The sequence below is a fragment of the Peromyscus californicus genome, unplaced genomic scaffold, assembly GCF_007827085.1.
Source record: "Peromyscus californicus insignis strain IS unplaced genomic scaffold, ASM782708v3 Scaffold_7__1_contigs__length_154581171, whole genome shotgun sequence".
NCBI lineage: Eukaryota > Metazoa > Chordata > Mammalia > Rodentia > Cricetidae > Peromyscus > Peromyscus californicus.
This window is the reverse complement of record NW_026294595.1, coordinates 80,044,289-80,066,537: the sequence shown is the minus strand read 5'-3', so window position 1 is coordinate 80,066,537 and position 22,249 is coordinate 80,044,289. Positions and strand designations below refer to the sequence as shown.

The 22,249-nt window shown below is 39.0% G+C and overlaps 1 protein-coding gene across 4 annotated transcripts in view; it reads right to left on the bottom strand.

The window, feature by feature from the left end:
* Ccdc73 (coiled-coil domain containing 73) overlaps window positions 1–22,249 on the bottom strand; it is a 126,567-nt gene that overhangs the window by 27,213 nt on the left and 77,105 nt on the right. For all 4 annotated transcript variants that reach the window (XM_052723917.1, XM_052723918.1, XM_052723919.1 and 1 more), the window contains 2 exons: window positions 552–680; window positions 75–134 (listed from right to left, as the gene is read on the bottom strand). In XM_052723917.1, the coding sequence (XP_052579877.1) occupies window positions 75–134; window positions 552–680 (189 nt within the window). The remainder of the gene's footprint in view (window positions 1–74; window positions 135–551; window positions 681–22,249) is intronic.

The following is a 22,249-nucleotide window of genomic DNA, read 5'->3' as shown; positions in this document are numbered from 1 at the left end:
TAGCTGAATGCCTACTCCACACTTAAGCAAATATCATCCCACATCTACTTCCAAATTATGTGAGGATTGCTTACCTGTTTTTCTTCTTGAATATGGGTAATCTCTTCATTAATTTTCTTATTTAATTCCAATTCCTTCAAAGTTAAGAATTGTAAAGTTATGATGTAAAATTCAGTAAGTTCTATATTCAATTCAGTACCCATGTTTGTGTTGAGACATAGGCTCCAGTGAATTAAGAAGCCCAATATAGGCTAGTACAAAGATAAACATTAAAACTATACAATTTCTCATCTTAAAAGCAATTTAGAGATACCACAGTGACATAAAATTACCTGAACCTATATTTGAGTTGGATTAAAATTGCTATAGCCAAATTTTGTTCTAAGATTTGCTAATGACAAAAAGTCCAATAATTTAAAAAAGAGTCAGACCTTAATTTTTACTATATCTACAAACTTTACAAAGAAGAATATTTTGTGCAATAATCCTGAAGTTCTCATACTTTGGGTAAGATTTAATTTTATAAACTTGAGTAAAATTTAATCAAATACCATGTCGAGTCTTTCTTGAAGCTCTTCATATTTTTGTTCTTTAATTATCAGATCGATACTTTCTTCTTCCATCTTATGCTGACATGTGACCTTGGACTTAATCAACTCTGAAGCTACTTTTTTTAGTTCCTTAACGTAAGAAACAAAAAGGAAATTCAGTATACATATTATCAAAGCAAGATATTTTCATGATAGTTTCCAAACATTAAAATTATACTTCATTTAACAACAGAATTTTATATATATATATATATATATATATATATATATATATATATATATATATATATATATATATAACTTTTATTAAAGTTCTTCTTTGCCAATTTCATAGATGTATATAGAACACATTCTGGTTACTCTCTCATACACCGCATCTCTTATCTCCCTCCCACCACTGTCAAACCCCTCCTCCTGAAGAGTCCCTTCTTCACATTCACATCTTTCTGACTCAGCTTTTGACACACTGACTTTTAACTTGACAGTCTGTGTGTTCCTGGGTTTTGAACTATCCACTGGAGCCTGGTGGGCTCATTTGTGGGTACATAAATGAAGAAATTGACTGCCTTTCTCCCAGACTCCACAAGCAGCCAACACTTTATAGACAGGATGGGTATGATCACACAAGTCCCTTCCTGATCCAAGATTAAAGACAACGGCTTAGTCTTTCACAGGCCCAGTACAGGCAAATACAGCTGCTAAGATCATGATTGCAATGGCGACGTCATGCCCCAAAGTTCACATTTTACAACGCTTCTCTCTTATCTTCTAACTCTTAACTTCTTTCCACCTCCTCATCCACAATATTTCCTGAGCCTTAAAGGAAATAGTATAAATGTCCTCCTTAGGGCTAGTCCTTCAACCATCACTTATTCTCAGTATCCAGAGCAGTGTGAGTCTGTACATTTAATGGCAGTTCACTGCAAAGCAACACTTCTCTGAAGCCTGGGCATAGCACTTGTTGGGTCTAGCCCATGGAATGAGCACCTGGTGGAAAGGATCCTATGGTAGAGTGTTCAATATAATTTTACTGACCCATCAAAGTCCTTTATGGGAAGAAGTTATTGAAAGGCAGAAGCTGACAAATGACTGTGTCCCAAGGAACCCTAACATTTATAGATGAGCTAAGAAGGTTGAAAAGTACAGGCAACTGAGGTGGGGGGGGGGGGGAGCCCAAGATTGTGGCATCCAGGAAGCTCAAACATATGCAGTAGAAAACAGAGATGCAACTGGAATTGGATGTCTTAGCTCTACATGTCACAGTTTCATACAATTATATCTTAATCCCCATCCAAAAACCAGGAGAATTAGTCCTAATTCTCATTCTATGACTAGAATTAGTCATAACCCACTTTGGGGTATGCATATTACATAAAAGACTGTTAAAGTAACCATGTGGATCAAACAATAGACCTTTTCTTAGAAAAGCAGGTAGGCAAATTACTGTCAGGCAAAATAAGAATTCTCAGCTCATGTTAAAGTAACTAAACAGGGCTGGAGAGATAGCTCAGCTGTGAAGAGGACTTGTTGCTCATACAGAAGACCCAGTTCCCAGCACCCTCATGGTAGCTCACAAACATCCCTAACTCCAATTCCAGGGAATCTAGCAGCTTCTTCTGACCTCTTCAGGCACCAGGCATGCACATGGTGCACCCATATACCTGCAGGTAAAACACTTGTACACATAAAATAAAAATAAATTAAAAATAAACAGAACAGCCAAAGAAACATTTAAACAACAGAAGTAAGACTTGACTTAGGGAAATGTGTGAAAGGAATACGTGTCCTCCATCTGACCATCCTTACTCACTTGCCATGAGCTCTGCACACTGCTCTTCCCAGTCTCTCACTGATCTCTATGAGAACAGGAAATCCTCTGTCCTCTGGAGTCCAGTGGGGTGAGATCTGTGGGAGATGCCGGTGGAGTAGCTCCCTCCTACAGACCACAAATGGCCCTCCGTCTTCAGGAACTCACAGCTCTCCCTTCTGCGCGTTAGCTACAGTTCTCTCCAAGTCGCACTGCTGCACTCCCTGTCCTTTCAGGTGGGACTGTGGCTGTCACCTTCCCTCCGTTTTATCTGCAGGATGCTTCCCAACCCCTTTGTTCTCTTAACTCTGTCAACGATTATACAAACATCTCCCCATTAAACTCTTCCGTTACCAACTCCAATGCGTCATCTGTTCCATTTAATACAAGAAAATTTAAAAGGACATTTCAAGGATAGGAGAGGTACAAGAAAACAAAAGCAAGAAGCAGAGAAAACTGGGAAATAATATTGACTATGTAGATAGGTGGAAGAGAGCGGAGGGGAAAGAATGGTGGTTTCATAGCTTGAGATTGGATTTGGTAGACAAAGGCGAAGTACTGAGTTGAACATTCCTTTTCCATCTATCAAGTACTTACTATGTGTCAAGTGCCAACAGGTGCTATCTTAAGCTTGTAGCTTAGCAGATCAGTTTGTTTAAAAGAGTGGAAGAACTCTAGAGAAAAGAACACTGGCTGATTATTATGCATCAATCTCAGCATGATATGATGAGTGTGAGGCAGGTCAGAAACGCAGGGAAATTATAGGACTACAGGAACAGGAAGAAACCCCTCATCCAGGACTAGGGCAAGCTTCTTGTCAGTTGAAATCAAGAATTCCTGCATGATTAATAATGTTTGCTTGTGGCTTTTCTCCTCCCCCAGCTATAGGCTTCCAGGGATCCTGATAGAAACCCCGTTTATAGTAAAAGACATGTCCTAAGCTTTTGTGCAACCTTATGAGCTCCCAATTTTTATCACATGTAATCCATCCAAGTCATCTCTGGAGTCACCCTATAATCTTATTTATCAAAAAAGAAAGACAAGATATATAAGCAACCTTTTAAGACGTAACTTGAGAGCCACCAAAATGATACACACGGCTAATGTTAAAACACTGAATTGAGAAGCCATACCCACACTTTGGCATGTCATGTTCTTTTTCTTTCTGAAGACCCTCATGTTCAAAAATCTATGTTTAAAATGATTTTTGAATAAACTGTGACTCTTCAATGGTCCCTAAAAAAAAATCACCAATCCTGATCCATAGCCATTAAACTATTCTAAAATATGTTTCTTTTACATTTTTTCAAAGTATAAAAGATGATACATGATAAATTACCCAGAATGGAGTTTTAGGTAATCCAGGGATAATTCACATTCAACAGTCACACCAGTTACAGGCTGGGACGTTTTCAGACTTGTATTTATTGTTTGTTTGTTTCTCTGTTTCAGGTATGCAAAAATAGGAGTGTGCAAATTCCTGTGTGTAACCAGTTAGCTTAGACGTTACAATAAAGCACAAAGAAAGATAACTTCCAAGCAGTTTTAAATAGCAGAAGTTTAAAACAGCAGAAGAGCAGGTGTGGTACTTCACGCCTACATTAAAGGACCAGTTAGTTCCTTGGTGGCTGAAGTAAGAAGACAGCTTGAGTCTGGGGTTTCTAAGCTAGCCTGGGAAATAAAACAAAATCCTGAGGGAGCTGAAGGAGGGAGGGAGGGAGGGAGGGAGGGAGGGAAGAAAAGAATCAGGAAGAAGAGGAGGATAGAGGAAGGAGGGACAGAAATGGGAGAGAGGCCATAGAGGAGATGTATTGAAAGCTTGAGCTTAAGGGAAATGTGAAGCTGAAAACAGATGTGTGAAATCATCTTGTAGAGTTGACACTGAATTAAGAATACAAATTCACTGAAAGAAAAACTATGAAAAAAAGAAAGAAAGGAAAAAGAAAAACAGGAACCATAGGGTAAGTTTTGAAAGAATGGAGGGGAAACAATCAGTGAGCCAGAATAATCTTGTTTGAGAATTTGAAAGGACCTTTAAATAGGTCAATTTTGCATAAGTGTCATAAAATTGACTGAGTATCTTTTCTTTCCTCTCTCCTTGCTCCCTTCACGTTTACATTTCACTTCTTAAACCCCCAGATAATAAGGATATCCTCCATCACATAACAGAAAACACAAAGTAAGGCAGGTCCTAGCACCTACTGATTTGAGCACTCAATATACATTACCAATAACTGGTCATGTTCATTTGTGGAATTTTAGTCCTCTTTGGACTTGTAACAAGGGGCCAACTTTGATATTATATAATGACTATCTCATTCAGGGAGAGTGTTTGTTTTGTTTCTTAAGACAGTCTCACTATGTAGTACAGGATGGCTTTAAACTCACAATCTTCCTGCCTCCCAAGTTCTGGCATTGTAAGCACACCCCACCACATCCAGCTCTTGGTACTCTATAAAAACAACAAAAAGTTTTCCTTCAGCTACCTCTTGCTTGCCAAAACTGGAGCATGTTGGAACCTCACAGTAGCATAAGGAGTGAGTGATAGTGACTGTTTAAACTGATCGTATGCAGTACAGTGACTGCTGGCATTACCAAATCCAAACCACAGTTTAACACTGTAAAGGTTACAGTTTGTTCAGCATATTACAAACATGCATAAAATAAAGTGAGGGCAAGTGGAGAATTTTTATAAATTGTTTGATACTGAATAATCTACCCTTCTTTTAGGTCTCAGTTCCTCTCCCTGCAAAAAGTTGCTAGATCCTATTACAGCTTTCAAACTGGGCTCTGCCAAACCTCAGTGACGCTATGCTGAACTTCTTATAAAAACTGGAACTAACAGGTACGGCTCAAGAGTTCTTCCAGTCTCCCTTCAGGCCCACCAGCTCTAGATTTATTTGTTTCAATACTGAGCTCCCACATCATAAAACATTCCACAGCTTTAAAGAAAAAGATGAAAACCAGCAGATTAGACAATCCTGTGGTTCTATGAGATTTAGAGATGATCTGTACAAGATAATTTGCAGAGAGCTAGCCATGGTAGAAAGCATGAAGGTAGGCCAAACAACTGATGAGTCTGACGAAATTTGAGACTATCCTACTGGGAAGACATTTAGAAGCAGAGGAGGCTGCTTAGCCACTGTGTAGGCCTATACAGATGATCACTCCACCTGGAGTCTTTTTTTTTTTTTTTTAATGTTCTTGGTTACTTTCTTTTTTTTCTTTACTAAGAAAATTTTCATTCATTTTACATACCAACCACAGATCTCCCTCTCCTCTCTCCTTCCGTTCCTCCCTCAGCTTTTCCCCCCACCAACCCACCCCCCATTCCCTCCTCCAAAAAGGTAAGGCTTCCCATGGGGAGTCAGCAAAGCCTGGTACATTCAGTTGAGTCAGGTCCAAGCCCCTCCCCCTGCATCAAGGCTACTAATTTTTTTTTTTTTGGTTTTTCGAGACAGGGTTTCTCTGTGTAGCTTTGCGCCTCTCATGGAACTCACTTGGTAGCCCAGGCTGGCCTCGAACTCACAGAGATCCGCCTGGCTCTGCCTCCCGAGTGCTGGGATTAAAGGCGTGCGCTACCACCGCCCGGCTAAGGCTACTAATCTTATTCTAAACGTAATTTCACTTGTTAACTGCAGTGCTTCCATGCAGTTCTATAGCATGTTAACTTTTCTGAGGTGATTGTTTGTGTCTTTCGTTATTTTGTATTTATTACAGACATGAAAACAGGAATAGCATATATTACTATACTACACAAGAGAACAAGATGGGCAGAGAAAGCTCCAACTGATTCTATTTTTTAAAGACACCAATGATACTGGCTTAAATATAATGTGTATCTTTCCTTATATACTTAATAGCCTTTCTAAAAACAGTTTCAGGTTGCTTTCTTATGAAAAGATAACTTTCAAATGAAAACTGAAAATGGTTTTTGAAATTTTAGCTTTTTAATATTAGCTTTTCCTACACCAAGATATAACTGAATTAAGTAAATAAGATTCAAACAAATTAGAAATTAAGTTGACATGTCTCATACTAGTGATGTGTTCAAGGTTCATTCCTAAGCTTCAATGGCCTGTTAATAAAAGGTATACAGCTAAGCATGAAGCCACTTACTATTATAGAAATTATGTTTATTTATTTACTTGTCTGTATGTGTGTGTATGCAGCAAGTCATGTGTCTCTTTAAGAGGACTGTAATTTTTTTAAAAAGGCGTAGTTTTGAAGAAAAGGAGAAATAGTGATCTACTAGAAAAGACTAAATGAGAAATGTGGAGTAGACAGTTGGAATGAAAGGACTAGAGGTACGAGATGTAGGCATGTAACAGTTTTACTGACAGAAAATGATCTCTGAGCTAGCCATAATGGTACACACCTTTAATCCCAGCACTCAGGTGGCAGAAACAGGCAGATCTCTGTGCATTCAATGCCAGCCTGGCCTACATAGCAAGTTCCAGGATAGCCTTTCTTTGTCTTAGTTAGGGTTTCTATTGCTGTGAAGAGACACCATGACCACAGCAACTCTTGTAAAGGAAAACACTTAGTTGGGACTAGCTTATAGTTCAGAGGTTTAGTCCATTGTCATCACGGTGGGAAACATGGCAGCGTGCAGGCAGACATGGTGTTGGAGAAGGAGCTGAGAGTTCTATATCTTGATCTACAGGCAGCAGGAGACTGTGCCACACTGGGCATAACGTGAGCGTATATGAGACCTCAAAGCCCGCCTCCACAGTGACATACTTCCTCTAAGACCACACCTACTCCAACAAGACCATACCTCCTCATAGTGCCACTCCCTATGGGCTAAGCACTCAAACACATGAGTCTATGGGAGCCATACCTATTCAAACCACCACAGTCTTTAAAACCAATTTGTGATAGGAATTTGAAAAGATTTGGGCTACAGAAGCCTAAGAACATTGTAAGCAGGGTTTAAAGAATGATTCCTATGGGAACTTAGAAGACCATAAAATTGATGAAAATATGGACAGCAAAGATCATACTCATGAAGTTTCAGATGGGAACAGTACTCCATTCAGAACTGGACTAGATGCCATCTGCCTTGGTTAGTTTGTTGTTTGTTTTCTCAGCTGAGAAAATGCCTCCATAAGATTGGCCTATAGTCTGTGGGGTATTGTCTTGATTAATAATTGATATGGGAGGGCCCAGGCCACTGTAGGAGGTGCCCCTCCAGGCACACGGTTCTGAGTTGTTTAAGAAGGCAGGCTGAGGCCGGGCAGTGGTGGTGCACGCCTTTAATCCCAGCACTCGGGAGGCAGAGCCAGGCGGATCTCTGTGAGTTCGAGGCCAGCCTGGGCTACCAAGTGAGTCCCAGGAAAGACGCAAAGCTACACAGAGAAACCCTGTCTCGAAAAACCAAAAAAAAAAAAGGGCAGGCTGAACAAGCCAGTAAGCAGCATTTCTCCATGGCCTCTACTTCAGTTCCTGCCTTGAGCTCCTGTCCTGACTTCCCTCAATGATAGAGCATGAGCTGTAAGCTGAAATAACCCTTTCCTCCCTGAGTTGCCTTTGGTCATGGTGTTTAATTTATTACAGCAACAGAAATGCTAAGACATCTGTGTTACATTATGACAAAGAACCTAGCTACAATTTATTGATGCCCCTAAGGCTTTGTGAGAGGTTGATCTTACCTCTAATTTCTCTAATTTGGTAGAAAAATTCTTATTTTTTACATTTATTCATTTATGTGTGGGTGTGGGTATGTGTACCTCATCGTATGTGTGAAGTCAGAGGATAATGTGTGTGAGCCCATTTTCTCCTTCCACTATGTGGCTATGCGTTTGATCCAGAGATCTAACTCAGGTTGTCAGGTCTAGTGGAAAACCCCTTTATCTACTCAGCCATCTCACCAGCCCTCTACTGGGCTGTTCATTTTGCACTGTGAAATGAACATGAACATTTGGAAGGCAAGGTGGAATGTTCCCCACAGGCCCACGTACTGAAGGCTTGGCTGTCAGCTGACAAGCTTTAGGGAAGTAGTACCATCATGAGGACTATGCTTTCATGATTCAAACTCAGAACAGACTATTGGGAGGTGGTGGAACTATGAAAGAGGAGCCTAGTTGGAGGAAGTTGGTCACTGGAGGGGGAGATGTCCCTTGGAGACTACATCTTGCCTTGGCCCCTTTCTGTTGGTACTCTCCCTACTTTCTGTCCACCATGAGGAATAACTTCTCCATAGGCTCTCTGCCATATGTTCTACCTCACTGCAGGCCCAGAATCAATGGAGCCAAGGAATAGAGAGTGAAGCCTATGAAACTGTGAACCAAAGCAATCCTTCCCTATGTTCTCATCAGGTATTTTTTCATAGCAATCAAAAGTTGAAACATTCCCATTTTGATAAATACATGATCTCTTGTGACGAATGCCGGAACTTGTATGGATGAACAATACATGCTGCTATAATTATTTATGGAATGGTTATGATCATAGGTTCTGGGCTAAAATTTATCTGCATTCCAATTATGGTTCTATTTTCATTGTGCAAATTTAGGGAAGTCACTTTATCCACTTTACTTCCAGTGTTCTCATCTATAAAATGCAGACAAGAAACTTGTGTTTGCTGAGTACCTACTGTGCTAGACACTGTTAACCTATTCCTACTCTGTTGAATAAGGGAATCTGTGACTGCCACAGATGCAGTATAATGCACAATTGTTTCCTACTTGTAAAGTAAAGTACTCTAACATCTTAATACAGGTCATGAATAATTAAGTATTACTTTTATTTATTTGAAGAATTAAGATTATTCTCTCTGGCTGATGGCAGTGAATTCCCTTCTATAATAGTGGTTCTTAACCTGTGAGTTGTGACCACTTGGAGCGGGGGAGGCCAGTGGTCAATGAACCTTTCACAGGGGTCACATATCAGATATCCTGCATATCAGATATCTACATTAGAATTCATAACAGTAAAAAAATTACAGTTATGAAGTAGCAACAAAAGTAATGTTATAGTCAGGAGTCACCACCATATAAGGAATAGAAAGGTTTGCAGCATTAGGAAGGTTGAGAACAACTGCCCTATGAGCTCCTTGAAGAAAGGTACCTTTTTCACAACTCACATTCTATCATACCTGAATATCTTCAGAAATTTAAGAGGAACTAAAAGATGTAATGAATATACTTAGTAAAGAATGATAAATGTGAAAGAGATATGGCTTACCTTTGTTTAAAATAAAATTTGATCAAGTTTGATTTATTTAGTATAAAGTAAATGGCAATAAAAACACTTGATGAAGGCACTTAAAGTCAGCCAAACAGATTATTGTTAACGGGACCCTAGTTTACAGTCCATTTGCAAGGCTGTTTAGAAAGCAAAGCATGAACACAGTGCTGAGCGTTTAGGACGGATCAGCCAGCTTTCTTCCACTCAGGACAGCACAGCACTCCAGACCCAGGCCACAGAGAAGTGTCCTGGTGTCAGCGATGAGCAAACCTGTGAAGTTTTATTAGAAAACTGGAAAAACAAAGCTTAGCAGATGTGAGTTATCACCATTGTGTTAACTTTAAAAAAAACACAACACTATATTTTGAGGGTGGAAAATAATCTTGACTGTTGTAACCAAGAATCCCTACACTGTGAGTTCAAAATAGGATAATTCTGCATTTTAAGTTCAGATTCAAGTATATTCTGGTCAGCAAACAATATAATGAATGAATAATTATTTTAGTCTGCAATAGGCTAAATGTTCTTCAACTGAACTTATTAAACAACTTATTTATTCTTTTGACATTGGTAAACACAAAAAAATAGGGTGCCAGTTAAAATGACTATGGAGAGTTTCAAGAGGAAAGATAAATTTAGCTTCAATAATATAAGTTCTTAAAATGTATAAAATTAATGCAAAGGTAAACTATCTGCTAAAGGATACTAAAGTTTTAATCTCAACTTTGATTTACAGAATATTTGGCTGATATTCATATTATGCATTATTTAATCTAATCATATCTCTCATATTCAACTGGTTGAAGAAGAATATCTTTTCTTCTATTTTTAATTATGTGTTTATGTACGGGAGTATGGGTGTCCATGGGTCCAGAAGAGGGCACTGGGTTCCTTGGAGCTTGAGTTACAGGTAGTTGTCAAACATCCAATAAAGGTGCTAGAAATCAAACCTAGGTTCTCTGGAAGAGCCAGCAAGCACTCTTAACCACTAAGCCATCTCTCTAGCTCCAACTGATTCTATTTTTTAAAGACACCAATGATACTTGCTTAAATATAATGTGTATCTTTCCTTATATACTTAATAGCCTTTCTAAAAACAGTTTCAGGTTGCTTTCTTATGAAAAGATAACTTTCAAATGAAAACTGAAAATGGTTTTTGAAATTTTAGCTTTTTAATATTAGCTTTTCCTACACCAAGATATAACTGAATTAAGTAAATAAGATTCAAACAAATTAGAAATTAAGTTGACATGTCTCATACTAGTGATGTGTTCAAGGTTCATTCCTAAGCTTCAATGGCCTGTTAATAAAAGGTATACAGCTAAGTATAAAGCCACTTACATAACTTAGAACTCTCTGAATAAAATGAGAATTGGTGGTCTAAAGGGTTTCTTCTTCTTCTTTATGACAATTAAATTAACTTCTTTTCTTTATTTTTCCTTTTAAAATTATGTTTATTTATTTATTTACTTGTCTGTATGTGTGGGCGTATGAACCACAGCACACGTGGGGTCAGAAGACAACCTGTGGAAGTCAGTTCCTTCCTTCCACCATGTGGGTTCCAGCGATTGAACTCAGGTCCTCTAACTTGGGGGTACCTGCCATTGCCTGTTACAGCATCTTGAGGGTCCTTCATATTCCTATATTTTACAGTAAGATGAAAAGTGGAGCTGCTGGAATTAGTTGTCTTTCGGAGATACTCTAAAATGTATCAATTCTCATTAAAATAATTATGAAATAGCAGAGAAGTTAGAAGAAAATGGGTATAGAAAACTAATAGATGGCTGAAAAGTGAAAACTAATTATTTCATGTCTTCTCATATATATTAATTAATCTTAAGTGCATAATAAATTGAAATCAAAAGACATCCATGAAATAATTTTCCACTGAAAAGCTATGCTTTTCATTTTACAGCCTTTATAAGCTTTAAACTATCCTGAACTTTTAGTACATTGTCTGTTTTCTAACCATTTTATTCAAAGCCGTTAGTGTAACAGATAAACAGCCCATGCTTTGATCTCATGAAATTACAGCTTATAGTTCCTGCAGTCATAAATACCATGCTGTTTTCTCCCCACCCCTCCCTTTCCAGCACAAGAGAGTCTGCTTAACATCACAGTCTCCTGGAGAGCCTGACATTTACTCAGACAAACAGCAGAGGTCATGAATGCTGCCCATAGATAATATCAGGATTCTCCGGGATTGCCACCACAGTGGAGGCAGCAGACAGAACGCAATACCTAGTTTATCTATCAACTAAGTTTGATCTGTTTCATTTTGCTTCACACAAAAAAAGGAATCCTACCTTATCACAAACCAATAATTTAACTGCTCTGGACAAAATCACACAACAGTATAAAAGAAACAAAATTATCTCTAAGAAAATTAATGATTAGACATTTTAAGTGAGTGATATGACCAATATGATTAGTTGATTAGCTCCTGAAATTTTCAAATAGAAGACTTTTTTAAGACTAAAAATAAAGACTATGTGAAATTTTATAAAACATAAAATAATATACCTAGAGTGTCTAAACACTCTGAAATTTTACAGGCAAAGGATTCAGAGAAATACTCAACTGGAGAAAAGACAGCAACTTCAACAAAAGGAGCTGGGAAAGCAGAATGTTCACATGCATCAGAATGGAATTAAGTCTGTAAAAATTAGCTACACAAAAATCAACTGCAAAGGCTCAAAGACCTCAATGTGAAGCCCAAAATGCTGAAACTCCTAGAAGAACACAAGGCAGCACCCTACAAGATATAGGTGTCGAGAAGGACTTTCTACATAGGACTCTAATTTTTTATGAACTAAGGCCAACAACTGACAAATGGAATCTCATAAAATTAAAACGCTTTTCTTCAACAAAGGAAACACTCAACCAAAAGAAAGCCCACAGAGTGGGAGAGAATCTTTCCCAACTACACATATGATAGAGTCAATAACTAGAATATACAAAGAACTCAAAAAAAGTCAAGAAAACAACCCAATTAAAAAACGGGCTATGGATCTGAACAGCGTTCTCAAAGGAAGAAACGAAAGTAGCTAAGATACATCTCAGAAAGGGTTCCACATGCCTAGCAATAAGGGAACTACAAATTCAAAACACTTTGAGATTTCACCTTACCCTAGGCAGAATGACTAAGATCAAGAAAACAACAGACAACAAATGCTCACAAGGACGTGGGTAGAGGAAAACACTCATTCACTGTTGGTGAGGTGGCAACCGGTTCAGTCACCCTGGAAATCATTGTGTAAAATTCTCAAAACAAACAAACAAATACCATATGATCCAACTATACCACTCCCTGGTATATGCCCAAATGACCTGACATACTATTCCACAGATACTTGCTCAGCCATGTGTACTGCCACTCTATTTATAATAGCTAGAAAAAGGAAACATCGTTCAACTGATGAACAGATAATGATAAAGTGGTACATATTTATTATAGAATACCATTTAGCTATAAAGAAAAATGAATCATTAAATTTTCAGGTAAATGGATGAACCTAGAAAAGATTATATTGAGTGATATAACCTAGACCCAGAGAGACGTTTATGGTATCTTTATATAAGAGTATATAACCTGGAGTAACTGCAGAAACCAGGAAAATGAAAAAGGACCATGGGGGGTGGTGGTCTAGAAATGGAAATAGCAAGACACAGGTGATTTAAAGGGGAAAATAGGAAGAGGGGTAGGATATAGTAGGGCATAACTTTAATCCCAGCACTTGTGAGGTAGAGGCAGGTAGATCTCTGTGAGTTTGAGGACAGCCTGGTCTACAGAGTGAGGTCCAGGCCAGAGAGTAAGTCACTGGGGTCATGGCTTTGGGTTGTCTCTTGTTCCAGCTCTTCTGTGCCTCCTGTCCATAGCAGAAGTGAACTGCTCTGCCCCACATATGCTCCTTGTCAGGATGTTCTCCCATCATGGCTCAGAAGCAAGTGTGCCAATAACTATGGGATAAAATCTCTGCAATAATGAGCTAAAATAAATTATTTCTATTATTGTTTATTCAGATAATTGGTCACAGGTATGAAAAAGCTAGCTAGCATTAATGCTTTCTATAGTCACTGAAATCATCAATACATAAATCACCAGTACATTCAGATGGCCCTAGGAACCATATGAACTACAATAGTGACCTATCAGGCAAGAGTGTCCTATGGTGCAACAATAGCATGATTATGATGGGGGTAACCAACTGCTTTCTGGTTGGATTTGAAGCATGCCCCACAGGAGGGAATTCATACCTGATACTGTAAACCTAGTCAAAAACCTGTGGCTGGAGAGGTCATAGGCTCTAGGAGAGAGCAGCCTCCTCCTCCATCTTTCTCTCCTCCTCCCCTACTAGCACTATGACGACAACGACACTTGACCACACTACGACTATGACTACTATTACTGTTTTGACAAATGGACGTTTTCAAACTGCCTTCTAAATATCCACGTTTACATCAGTAAACTAGCACCACTCTCAGGATTTGTCAAAGAAGCTTCTTGTAGCAGGTGGGAATTAATGCAGACACTCATAACTGCTTAAAGTACAGAGTGATGGCCCTAAAAGGAACATCTAGATCACCCCTCCAAGGCTCAGAGAACATCACAGAATAGGTGGTGGAAAGAATATAATACCTAGAGGATAAGAAAAATACTGCAAAAAGATGTCTTCTAGATATAGCATGGTTACTGCACTTATCACCTCACTGCAGCTATGGCTACACAACCTGTACAAGACTGGGCCCATCAATGTTTCATCATGGAAAGGGGAGGGGTTTATAAGGACTATTGGAGTGACAGGTGCTAGAGGAAAGGAGTGTCACTTTCCTTGGTGTTTTACCCATTAATATGTTGCTTGTGCTCTAGTGAAAATCCTCCATCCGTACTCACAAAATAACCCTAATTAAACTCAGTGGGTCACTGTACTGGCCAGTTTTATGTCAACTTGACACAAGCTATAGTTATCTGAGAGGAGAGAACCTCAATTGAGAAAATGCCTCCATTAAGACTGCACTGTAGCCAAGCCTATAGAACATTTTCTTAATTAGTGATTGACAAGGGCTGGGGCAGCGCACTGTGGGAGGTTCCATCCCTGGGAGGGTGGTCCTGGGTTCTATAACAAAACAGGATGAACAAGCCATGAGGAGTAAGCCAGTAAGCAGCTCCCCTCCATGGCCTCTACATCAACTCTTGCCTCCAGGCTCCTGCCCTGTTGGAGTTCCTGTCTTGACTTTCTTCTATGATGAATAGTGATGTGGAAGCAGAAGCCAAATAAACTCTTTCCTCTGTGTAGCTTTGGTGCCTGTCCTAGATCTGCTCTGTAGACCAGGCTAGCCTCGAACTCACAGAGATCTGCCTGGCTCTGCCTCTCGAATGCTGGGATTAAAGGCATGCGCCACCACTTCCCGGCCCAGGAGCTGGTTTTTTTTTTTTTTTTTTTTTTTTTTTTTGGTTTTTTCGAGACAGGGTTTCTCTGTGTAGCTTTGCGCCTTTCCTGGAACTCGCTTTGGAGACCAGGCTGGCCTCGAACTCACAGAGATCCGCCTGGCTCTGCCTCCCGAGTGCTGAGATTAAAGGCGTGCGCCACCACCGCCCGGCCCAGGAGCTGTTTTGATCATAGTGTTTCATCACAGCAATGGTAACCCTGACACAGTCACATACCACAAAAGACATGAAGGTAGGAAGGGAATTTGATGGGAAGAGGGTTTCATCAGAAGAAGGAGAGAGATAAGACAGGGAAATGGGTAAAAATGACTAAAATTTATTTTGTGTACATGTGTGTATGAATGAAACTTGTCAAAGGATTAAAATAACATGTTAAATCTGAGTGTGATGACACATGCTTTTAATCTCAGCACTTAGAAGACAGAGGTAGGCAGATCTCTGTGAGTTTGAGATCAACTTGATCAACTTGGTCTACATAGTGCGTTCTAGGCCAGCCAGGGATATACAGTGAGAGCTTGTCTCAAAAAAAAAAAAAAAAAAAAAAAAAAAAAGGAAGGGAGGGAGGGAGGGGAAAAAAAGACAAAGAAAAAATTAAGAAGATCATATACAGGGGCTGGAGAAATGGCTCACAGGTTAAGACCACTGGCTGCTCTTCCAGAGGTCCTGAGTTCAATTCCCAGCAACCACATGGTGGCTCACAACCATCTATAATGGGATCTGGTGCCCTCTTCGAGTGTGCAGGAATACATGCAGGCAGAACACTATATACATAATAAATAAAGCTTGAAAAAAAAAGAATATCATATACTACAAGTTGGTTTAATTCCAGGAACAAGGTTTGTTCCACATACACGAACCCGTAAGTGTAATTCAGCACTCAAAAGACTTAAGGACAGAAACCACATGATCCTTGAAACTGATACAAACAAGGCCTTTAACAAGTTCAAAATCCCTTCATAATAAAAGCCTTGAAGAAACTAGAAGGAACATGTGTCAACATAATTAAGGCTATACACAGCAAATCTAGAGCCAACATTATACTAAGTAGTGAAAAATTGAAACCATTTTTTAAAAAATCTGAATTGAGGCAAAGTTGCCCATTCTCTCCTCTCATATTGAACCCAATGCTCAAAGTCTTATCTACAGCAATAATGCAAGAGAAAAAACATACAAATAAGAAATGAAGGAGTCATAACCTCCTTGTTTGCAGATGACATGACCCTCTACTTAAACCCCAACAGCTTTTATATCCAAAAAACACTTTCAGGAAGCAACAGAACACAAATCAACATACACAGATCAGTAGCTTTTCTGTATACCAATAATGAACTCGCTGGGAAGGAAAAAAAAGGGGAGGAAACCCTATTCACCATAACTTTAATGTATTAAATACCTAGGGGTAAACTTAAGTAAGGAGCTGAAAATATTCTACAACAAAAGACTAAGACACTGAAGAAAGTATTAAAAAAGACACTCTCAGCCTCATGAATAGACAGAATAAAAATTGTGAAAAATACCTATATTACCAAAAGTAGTCTACAGATCAATGCAATCCCCCTAGAAATACCAGTGGCATCCTCCAGAAAACTTAAAAAAAAATACTACTGAATTCATATGGAAACACAAAAGACTCAAATGGCCAAAGGGTACTTAGCAACAGAGTGATCCTGGAGGTATCATAATAGCAATATCAAATTATATTAAAGAGACAAAGTAGAAAAAACAACATGGTACAGATACAAAGACATGTAGATCAATGAAATAGGATAAAGAACCCAGAAATAAAGTCACATACAGCCACCTAATGTTTTACAAGACCATCAAAACTACACATTGGAGAAATGAGTCTCATTAACAAATAATGCTATAGAAAATGAATTTTCACACACAGAACTCTAAAACTTAACCTTTATCTTTCACCCTGTACTAAAATCAATTCAAAGTGGGCCAAAGACCTTAATGAAAGACATAAGGAAAACACTCTAAGATGTAGGCATATGTAAAGATTTTTTGGAAGAGGATTCCAGTAACAACGGAATTGTGCCAGGAATTGACAAATAGAATTAAATGAAATTACGGAACTTGTTAACTTGAATACACTCAAAATCAACTAAAGCCCGAGCACTCTGTGGGGGATTTTCTTGATTGGATCATTTGAAGTGGGAAGACCCACCCTAAATCTGGGCCACACCTTCTGGTAGCAGCCCACATAAAAGGACATGGAAGAAGATTTTGCTTTTTGCCTGCTAGGCCCTCCCTTTCCCTGGCAAGTTTTTTAGAGTGCTGCTGAGGCATTCCTTCATTGGTGTTAAAGCCTACTTCTTCAGGATTCCATTGTAGACTGAAAACTAGCAGCTCTCTATGAGTTCTGATCTCATGGACTGAACAACTACCAGATTCTAGCCTTTCCATCAAAGGACAGACATTGTTGGATTAGCTGGATCAGCCTAAGCCAGTCTAATAACCTCCCTTGTAATATATATATATAAAATATGTTACATATATATGCACACATACATTCTATCAGTTCTGTTCCTTTAAAGAACTGGACAAATCTTCAACACAAAGACAACTTTTAGGATGGGGGGGCTGAAGCTGCCTACTCCACATCAGGCAGGAGATTAATATGAAGGATACATAAACAACTATAAAAATCAAACATATGAACTCCAAAATCATTCAGTCAATAAATGGATTCCTGAACTGAATAGAGAATTCTCAAAAGAAATATAAACAGCCAATAAATGCCTTAAAAAATGTTCAACATCCTTAATCATCAGACGTATGCAAATTAAAATTGCTTTGAGGAACTGGCTCAGTGGTGAAAGCGCTTGCCACATAGCAAGAGGACCCGAGTCTGAATTACTAGCACCCACATTAAAACCAGAACATCTATAATCCTAGTACTGGCAGGGCAGAAACAGGCAGATCCCTGGAGCTTACTGACTAGCCAGTCTAGCCAAATCATTGTGCTCCAGTTCAGTGAGAAACTGTCTCAAAAAAAAAAAAATGTGAAGAGCAACTAAGGAAGATAACTAATGTGGACCTCTATGCTCTCTCTCTCTCCCCTCCTCCATATATATCATACACACACACACACACACACACACACACACACACACACACACACACACACACAGGGGTGGGGTGGATGCCAACTCACCACAGTTAGGATAATTGTTAGGAACAAAACAAATGGGTACTGGGATGTAGCTCAGTTGGTAGAGTACTTGACTAATATGCACAAGGTCCTAGGTTTAATCCTTAGCAATGCATAAACTGGGTGTGACGTTGAACACCTGGTCATTCATTACTCAGGAGGTGGACACAGGGGGATCAGAAATTCAAACTCCTCTTCAGCTACATAAAACAGTTCCAGAAGAGCCTATGCTATATAAGGCCCTGTTGAAGGAAAGAAAAGAAGGAGGGAAAAAGGAAGGAAAAGAAAACAAAGGCTGGTGAGGCTGTTAGGAGAGAGGAATCCATATTTACCGCTGGTAAGTTTGGTCACTATGGAAATTAATACAGAAGTTCCTCAAAATCCTAAAAGTAGAACTACTGTATGATATAATTTATACCACTTTGGGGTGTATACCCACAGAAATGTAAGCCAACACACAGAAGTATTTGCACATTGATGTTTACAGCTGCACTACTCAACTATTTCCAATAGTCAGGAAATAGCCAGTCTAGATGTCCATCAATTATGAGTAGATGAAGAAAATGTGGTTCATGTACACAATGGAATTTTTTTGTAGCCATAAAGAAAAATGAAATCATAACATTTTGGGGAAAATAGATGCAACTGAATATCTTTATATTAAGTAAAATAAGCCAGACTTAGAAAGACAAATACTGCATGTTTTCTCTCATATGTGAGCATTTAGAGAGTGTGTGTGTGCATGTGTGTGTGTGTGTGTGTGTGTGTGTGTGTGTGTGTGTGTGTGTGTTTAGATATATGGTTGCTGGTGAATGAACTAGAGAAAGGATCATGACAGTGGAGAAGAAATCTTAAGGGAAGTAAGAAGCAGGGTCATGGAATACACATAATAGGGACTAACTGGAAGAAGGAACCAGGTGGAAGAGGAGGAAACAGAGAGAGAGAGAAGGGGGATGGGGAAAAAGAGAACAAAGCATAATGACACATATGTATGAACAGGCCAAGATTAGATGCATTATTTGTCTACTAACCAAAACTAATTGGAAAATAATTTTAACATAAATAATTGAGGTGGGGGAGCAGTGTAGCTCAAGGTAGAGAATTTGCCTCTCATGCACGAGGTTCCAAATTTAATTTCAATGCTGTAAAAACAAGATAAAATAAATGATTCAATAATCACTAAAAATGTGCTTGTTCGCAACTACTGAATAATTACTTATTTTCATTTGAAGTTTATATTGATGAAAATGAATGGTTCTTTAAAAACTTTGATTTGGGATTCCAGGTTATTTCTTTAATTATACTTCCTTCCTCCCTCCCTCCCTCCCTCCCTTCCTCCTTCCTTTCCTTTCTTCCCTCCCTCCCTTCCTTCCTTTCATTTCATTTCATTTTGGTTTTTGAGGCAGGGTTTCTCTGTGTTAACAGCCTTGGGTATCCTAGAACTTGGTTTGTAGATCAGGCTGGCCTCAAACTCACAGAGCTCCACCTGCCTCTGCCTTCCGAGTACTAAGATTAAAGGCATGCACCACCATGCCCAGCCTCTTTATTTCTTATATTAAAATATCTATACTTCATATTCTCAAGTCTACAAAGCAATATTTATACATCTAAACTACACCTAAGATATTTTTGGAACTTCATCTTAAGTAATCCAAACTGCCTCTAGCTTACTATGTAACTGAGGCTGCCCTTGAACACCTGATGTCCCTTCCTCAACCTCACGAATGCTGGGCATGTACTATCGTGCCTGGCCATAAGGCTTCTAAGGGCTAAAAATGTGATTATTCACTACATATTCTACTGTTCTTAATGCTTTTACTTTTTAACCCCTCAGACGTAAGAATAGAGTTCAGAGAATATAAAACTAATTTACTGGCATTAAAAGACCTAATACTTATACATTACAATAATATTGTATAATGTGACAAATATAAACAGTCTTTGAGCTCTGCTGTAATGTTAAACAATATGTCAATCTTTATCCTGAGAGGTCTGGTTGTTCTTTAAGTGGAGTGACAAGAAAAGAGTAACCAAATTTCCTGATTGCTTAAATTATGCATTAAAGTGTATAGTGTTCATCTGAAAGACTGCAAATTCTTCAAAACATATGTCATAGTGCAGCTCCCTATGGGCCAAGCATTCAAATACATGAGTCTATGGGGGCTATACCTATTCAAACTACCACATCTTATATCTACCTAAAATTATACACACCATATATGTCATATAAGTGTATATGTATTCACACACACACACACACACACACACACACACACACACACACACACACCTTAAAGGACATTTAGTCACTTGGGCTGACAAAGTTCCTTACAAGAACCACAGACTAACAAAGCCCCAGTACCAAGCACCAGAAACCTCCTTTCAAATGGTTAATCAGAATAGTCCAAATGACTCCCAAAACAATATAGACGATTGCTGATGCCTTTGGTTGCCTCTCAGAGGCTGAAGATAAGACCTGATTGCTGAAGACACCTCACACTTAGGACACCAGACTCAGGTGATTACAGCTGGAGCTAACCTGAAAACTTCCCTCCCGCAGTCTAGCTTCCATGGTATTGGAAAATAATACGCAAGCCACCAAGGGAGGGAAGCAATTAACAGTTCTACCCAGTTGTAAGACCTATGATCCACAACAATAACAAGCATGACAAGGGAACTATAACCTTCCAATAAATAGCACTCACGTATTATATTGGTGGTAACCAACAACTATCTAGCTGGACTCAAAGCCCATGGAAAAGGAGGGAAAACAGGCTTGATATTAGAAACTTACCCTACCTCCTGGGGCTAGTAAGGTCATGGACCTTAGAAAAGAATCTACCACTACCACCTTGCTAGGCCAGCACAATTCCTTACTACACTCTACACCTTATCCTTATATCCACAGATAAGTGTTGCTCTCTCCTCTCATCAAGAAGTTTCCCTTAACAGAAAATGGAGACCATCACAGAAAACCACAACAGAACACAATCCAGAGAACAACAGATCATGGGGAGCCCAGGCCCATACATCATCGGTCCTGCATCTATAGCTCAGAGAACAACACAGACAGAGTAGGGTTAAAAGATTGTAAGAGCCAGAACACCAGAAAACCTGCTGTGAATCAGTCCCTCCTAGAAATGTCTATATAAATAAGACCAGAGCAATGGCAATATCAATGGATATGTTATCTCAAAAAGGGGGAAATTTCATAGGGCCCCTAGACAAAGAATTACAGGTAATTAAAAACTTCTGAGTGAGGGAGAATTAGCCACTCCCAAGGATGAGCCCCCTAACTGGTTATCCAATATAAAGTGGTCAGCCCTGAAACCACATATACACATACAACAAAAGCAAACTCATCAGGTTGTATTTATGTATGCAACAATTATAACCAAAGAAAAACAGGATATCAATTTGAGAGTGGGGAGTGAACATGGGATAGATTGGAGGGAGGGGACCTGGGAGGAGTCAGAAGGAGGAAAGGGAAGAGGGTAAATGATGTAATTCTTTTTTAAATGTATAAAAATAAATTAAAATTTATTTTAAAAAAGTACCCCCAGGTAGACAAGAACCTGAAACAAAATAGGCCATGAGCCTAGTAGAAAACCAAATTCTACTGTTCTGCTAGAGGAATGCAGCAATAAAACAACTCCTAATAATACTCTGTTATACTGGTAGATCAGTGCCTTGCTCAGCCATTATCAGAGAAGCTTCCTCCTACAGTAGATGGGAACAAATACAGAGGACCTTCAACTGGACAATGTTCAGTCCTAAATGGGACATCTCCACCAAATCCCTCCCCTCAGGGCTCAGGGAACTCTTTGGAAGAGGAGAAAACATTTTTAAGAGCCAATGGGGGATAAAAGATACCAGGGAAACAAGGCATTCTAGACACAAAAGGACTGATGCACTATGAACTAAGAGACTGGCAGCATGCACAAGGCCTGCATAAATCTAAGCCAGATAGGCTCCTGACACTGAGAAGGGAAGTAAATACAGGCACCAACCTCTAACCCAGAAATTATTTCCAACTGACAACTGCTCACAAAGGAAAAATTAGTTTTTTCCAATGGAGTATCACTGAGTAT